This window comes from Ceratotherium simum, chromosome 4 (genome assembly GCF_057802395.1).
Source record: "Ceratotherium simum simum isolate JZ-2026a chromosome 4, ASM5780239v1, whole genome shotgun sequence".
In the NCBI taxonomy this organism is placed as follows: domain Eukaryota; kingdom Metazoa; phylum Chordata; class Mammalia; order Perissodactyla; family Rhinocerotidae; genus Ceratotherium; species Ceratotherium simum.
The window spans coordinates 35,019,901-35,026,159 of NC_141903.1; the positions used below are offsets into that span (position 1 = coordinate 35,019,901).

Genomic DNA, 6,259 nt, shown 5'->3' on the forward strand with positions numbered 1-6,259 from the left:
GGGTTCTGGGTGTTTATTTGGCCAGTCTCATTTGGGTGATTATACCAATTGGACTTTCCTGGCATAAACAAAAAAAGTAAACTTAGATTTTCATCATGTTGAAATATATTGGTGAAAACTTCAATCAAATTTCTTGTCATTATACATAAAAGCTATTTCATTTAAATAGCTAATAATAAATGGATAAGTCATTAAAGTTGCCTACCATATTTATGTCTTATATATCTGTTTTTAATTTTGTTTTCATTTTTATCACTTTTTAATTTCAATATTTAGATTCGATGAAGGCCGAAAGCTATGTTTCAAGAATAACTTGAACAGTCAGTAATTTTCCTTTTTTATTTCTTTATATCCTTAGGGAAAAAAGTAATTCAGGGAAAAGTGCAAGTAATTAAATTCCAGTAGGATGACATTTGAGATTTAAAGCAAGCTCTTTAATTGCTCACATTATGCCATAAGTTCAACTAAGTGGTCTTATAGTTATATCCATATAAATTTAGTTGGAAACCACATAATCAGCTTACTTGGCTTATTGAACACAACATAAAACAATTATAATTCAGATAAGTTCCTTTCTTATCTTGTGTAATTTCTATTTCTATTCTTCTTGTCCTAAAGGACAACATAATGCTTATCTCTTACAAATAAAACTTCGGCATAATTGAAAAAGTAAATTTACAGAAAATATCTGAAAGCTACATTGAAGAACAAAACAGAAGATAATTTGGACATTAAAAATAAATCATTATTTTGCTGATAAAGGCTGCCTGTGTCTGCAAAGTAACTTAAAGTGAAAATCTGATATCACCTGATAATCAGACTTGAACAGAATAACTGAAACTCAGAAGAAATTCTCTGGCTCTTTTGAAAGGTGAGGAGAAGCTGCAGGAAAACCAAGAGAAACACATACATTAAACTACACTAGAACTTCTATTTATAGGGCAAAAGGAAGGACAAGGAAGTATATGATGCCCTCCAGAGTCTTGAATCCTTTGAAAGGATTTAGGGTTTATTTAAGATTCTGAGATTTTTTTTTTAAAAGATTTTACCAAGCAGTGACTTAACAGATTTATTTAGTGAAAGGGATGTCAAATTATATAATATTTTTCTTTAATTATTATCTATAAATGAGAATAATTTTTAAATTTTAATACTAGTGAGTATTTATGGAGCACTTACAATGTGCTAGGTAAGTAGCAACCAAATAAATAAGATACTCGATAGCGTATATGGTGTTCACAATGGGAGAAAGTCACAATTTTAGTGTATTCATATTTTAATGAAGTACATGTTTATGTACAATTTGGGAGAAACAAGTATGCTAAGTTATATGCTTATGGCTCCTTAGCGGGCATAGCGCAGTGGAATAGTCTACAAAAAAGGCCTAGGTAGCTATAAAGAATTTCAAACACTCTAGCCTAGCAAACATAAAGATATAGGGTAAAGACAAGCACCACAAATATATAGAAATGCAAGATTGCATAAAAGCTTTAAAAGTTTTCATTAAAAAGACATTAACTAATTAAGAAGTTGATTTAAATAAAATTTCTTCTTATACTACTTGAGTAATGTATAGTTACGGAAGATTAATCACTGAGAGAAGGTGAAATATGGAGAAAATACTCAATATCCAGTGTAACTAAAAATGCTAAGTGCAATGAATATTAATAAAAGAAAGAAATTTAGCATGGTCAGGGACATGCATAGGTTTAGAATAGAGTATACATATTAAGACAACACTACAATTTCTTAAAAGAAAGGCATTGCATTGGGAGTTAGGGTTTGCCAAAATTAAGGAGAGGCTCACTTGACCAAATACAATACTTAACTGAATACAAAGCTATTCCTGCAGTTGGGGTTGTCTTTAATTTCTCTCTCAGTGTCCTGAACCAAGAGGTTGGGGAATATTGGCTTCATGAATTTGAACTCACCAGTCCCAGGGTCTCCTGTCAGACACACCTCATACTGGTAACTCTGGGACAGGGTCCCGGTGCCGCTGACGTCCACCAGGTGGCCCGGAAAGTGGCCCTCAGGCACCGAGCAGCGACCCAGCGAGGCGGCCCTGCTCCTCCCGCACAGCCGCACCGCGATGAACGCGAGCACCGAGAAGAGGAAGAGCGACGACACCGCGGCCAGGGCGATGACCAAGTAGACGGTGAGCGGGTCGGCCTGCGCCTGCTCGGCCGCCGCCTCCGGCAGCGGCAGGTAGGGCTGCGAGAAGCCGTCCACCAGCAGCACGTGCAGCGTGACGCTGGCCGAGCGCGGCGGCTCGCCGTTGTCCTTGACCAGCACCAGCAGCCTGTGCTTGGGCGCGTCGCGCTCGCTCGGCGGCCTGGCCGTGCGCACCTCGCCGTTGTGCGCCCACACGCCGAACAGCCCGGGCTCCGTGGCCTTGAGCAGCTGGTACGACAGCCAGGCGTTCTGGCCCGAGTCGCCGTCCACCGCCACCACCTTGCTCACCAGGTAGCCCGCCTCGGCCGCCCTGGGCACCAGCTCGGTGCAGGGCGCCGAGCCGTTCTGCAGCGGGTAGAGCACGAAGGGCGAGTTGTCGTTGTCGTCCAGCACCAGCACGCGCACCAGCGCCTGGCTGCTCAGCGCCGGCGAGCCTCGGTCTGTGGCGCCCACGCCGAACTCGAAGGCCTGCAGGGCCTCGTAGTCCAGGGACCGCAGGGCGAACAGGTGCCCGTTGTCCGCGTTGATGGACACGAGGGAGGCGAGGGGCAGGTGCGGGTCGTGGGGCGGCAGCAGCGAGTAGGTGACCTGGGCGTTGGCGCCTGCGTCTGCGTCTGTGGCGCTGACGCTGCCGATGTGCAGGGCGGGGCTGTTGTTCTCGCGGACCCGCAGGGTGTAGGAGGTTTGGGTGAAGGCGGGGGCGTTGTCATTGACGTCGGAGACCAGCACGGTTATGCTGTGCTCGGTTTTCAGCCTGGGGGATCCCATGTCGGTGACGGTGATGGTGATGTTGTACTCGGCTCTGCTCTCTCTATCCAGCGCTCCTTCTGTTACCAAGGTGTAGAAATTCTTGAAAGTTGGTTTTAGAATGAATGGCAGATTATCTGGAATAGAGCAAATCATCTTTCCATTGTCTCCAGAATCTCTATCTCGAATTCGGAAGATAGAAACTACGGTCTCAGGAGCGTTTTCTGGGATGGAGCTGGTGAGTGAAGATATGGTCAGTTCAGGGGCGTTGTCGTTCACATCCACCACCTCTATGACTACAGTGCCTTTTCCAGAAAGGCCTCCTCCATCTGTAGCCTCAATTTCCACTTGGTAAGATTTAATTTGTTCGAAATCCAATTTTTTTGTCAGTCTGATTTCTCCTGTGACTTCATTTATTGAGAAAGTTTGTTTAATTTCGTCTGATGCTTGGAACAAGCCGTAGGAAACACTCCCGAAGCTTCCAGCGTCTACATCCCTAGCTAAAACAGTAAGTACTGGGGAGTCTAGGGGGCTGTTTTCCAGGACCTGCGCCTCATATGGAGTGTGCACAAACTCAGGAGCATTGTCATTGACGTCCATGATCAGGATTCTCACCATGGTGGTGCCAGATCTGGGTGGAGCCCCGCCGTCCAGCGCCATGAGGGTCAAGCTGAACTCAGGCTGCTCCTCTCGATCCAGCGCTTTGTCCTGCACCAAATCTGGGTATTTCTTGCCCTCACTATGATTTCGAGTGAGAACGCGAAAATGAGAATTGGGGCTGATAGTGTATTTTTGAAGACCATTACTGCCCACATCCAAATCCTGAGCTAATTTCAACGGAAATATAGCCCCTGGCTGGCTGTTTTCTGGTATTTTCAAGAGAATTTCCCTATTCGGGAATATTGGGGAGTGGTCATTTATGTCCTGGATTGATAATTCTCCATCAAAAAATTGCACCGGCGTTTCCAGGAACACTTGGAAATGCAGTACACACGGTTCAATGGGGCCACATAGCTCCTCCCGGTCTAGTTTCTCCCTCAAAAGCAAATCTCCCGTCTGACGATCCAGCTGCAAGCGCTGCTTGTCATCGTCACACACCACCCGGGCCGACCGGGCGGCCAGTTCCCCAATTCCCAGGCCCAGATCCCTGGTCAGATGGGCTACAAAGGAGCCGCTCTCTGTTTCTTCCAGCACAGAATAACGAATAGGCTCGGGGCGAGTCTGAGACAAGAACACCATCAAAATAAAGGCCATCACTTGCCTGTTTGGTTGAATTCTCTCTAGCGTCTCCATATTGGAATCCGGGTTCTTTCATTCAATCCCTTCAGCAAACACGAAAAGACTCGAGATATTCAATTCTGAATTCTTGCTTAGTGGAATCCTCACAGAGTTGCTTTTAATTCTAACGTCTTTGAGTATACCGCTGCCCAAACTCGTTGGTAAGCTAGTATTGCTGGCAAAGCTTCTATGGTGTGTTTTTGGTTCCGTCTTGCAACAAAGGAATACGCAAGCTTTTTAGGGCTCTTTATTCACAATCTTAGCCTGCAGCGCCACCCTGCGTCTTGACTGAGAAATTAATCTTCTGAAGTCGAAGCATATTTTGGAAGCGTCCAAATGTAAGCCATTTTTTAAAGTGTATAGAACTTTTAAAAACTTTTTCATTCCATCAAATTGCATAATTTATAAGGTTATTCTATTACATTGCATGACCTAGAATAATTGTGAGCACAGAGCAAGAGGATATCTCCATCTCCCCACACTCTTGTCAGTGGAACTTCAAAGAATTCCATTTCCCCTTTGCATAATCTAACCAGGGGAGATAAACTCATAAAATTACAATTCATGATAGTTGTAGCTGTTTATTTCCAAGTATGTGAGGAATTTATGATGATGCAAAAGTTTGTTAAGGTGTTCTGTACCAAATGGTGTCAGGGAGACGATTTTTCAAAGGAAAGGTTCTATTTTCCCACACTGATGTGCAAATAGTAATACAGCTTAATGAAGAGGCATCTTACTTTGTTATAAGTTCTTTTACAGTATGAACCTACATTAAATTTAGAAGGAAGTCAAATAGTATTAGAATCAGATTCTTAGCCCTGGAGAGGAAATGAAAGAGGTTTTACAGATCAGAAAACAAAGCTCAGAGGGTGATAGGACTTGATTATTCTACTTGACTATTATCAGGATAATATCAAGACAAAATCCAGTGAGTAAAAATCATAGAATTTTGTTAAGATAAAAACTTTAAGCTTAAGTTTATTTAGCTAGATAGATATCTATATTTTATAATGAGTTAACTTCTTAGCACATTCATCCTTTCTAACCCAGATATCACATTCCTCGACCAGCTGGTTTGGGGAAAAACAAGAAGGCCTGATTTAAACATTTTAGTCGGTGACTAAAGGGTGCCTCAGGGCTTGTCTGCTCATATATAGTGAAGAGGAGAGACTTGTTTATAACATGAATTCCAGCACAGTGTCCAGCTGTTGTGATTGCCTTCATACAGTAAGTTAACTGAGACCAGCCATTTTTGGGGAGTACAATTAGTATATTGAATGGAGTACCATGTATCTTGGCACATATGGGATTTCCTCTCCTTAAAAATCTTGTAATTTAGTTTAATTAATCAACTTAATAAATTATCATATATAATTAATGTTAAATGAATTATTTTAAAAGCATTTCAATAATATTAGATTCTGATAGTGATAGAAAGTATAAGGAAAAATTACTTCGAAAGAAGCCTGGATATAGTAGTCATTCAATAACTATAAGTTGAATAAATAAGTTAATTAATCCACTGTAATGATTATGTTTCTACCCATAAAAGAAGATTTTTGTCAGATTATATATTCAGCCATGAACATGTCTGAATCTGAATACAGATTTCTGAGAGATGAGAGTATAATGCATGCTAAACACTACTCAATTAAATTTACTTTGATTCCAGTTCTATTAATTAACTCCTGTAAGAGATTTAGCAATGGCAATAATAATATTAATACACTTTAGTATTTTCTTTCACATTTAAGGCAAATCAGAGGAGATACAATATGTATCAACATTAAGTAAAATAAAAAATAATAAATAACATATACCAAAAAGAATAAAAAGAAAGAATATTATTTTAGATATAAATGGAAAACAAATCAAGGCAAAATAAAGAGCAAATTGTTCATAATACGATAACCAAGTTCTAGTTAGGTTTAAGTTAAAGAGTTCAAAACAAAATTCAAACCATATTTTGTTTACTTATTCCTATATGTTGACATAGAAATAGTGTTGCAAATCAGCTCTTTTCAGTTCCTTTTGTCAATCCAAAGCAAATGAAATCTAGATA

The 6,259-nt window shown here is 41.0% G+C and overlaps 1 protein-coding gene across 1 annotated transcript; it reads right to left on the reverse strand.

The window, feature by feature from the left end:
• Positions 1–203: 203 nt before the first annotated feature.
• LOC106803192 (protocadherin beta-4) lies at positions 204–4,417 on the reverse strand. Its single transcript, XM_087429674.1, has one exon. The coding sequence runs from the start codon at positions 4,210–4,212 to the stop codon at positions 1,825–1,827; it is 2,388 nt and encodes a 795-aa protein (XP_087285800.1). The 5' UTR covers positions 4,213–4,417; the 3' UTR covers positions 204–1,824.
• Between the last annotated feature and the right edge of the window lie 1,842 nt (positions 4,418–6,259).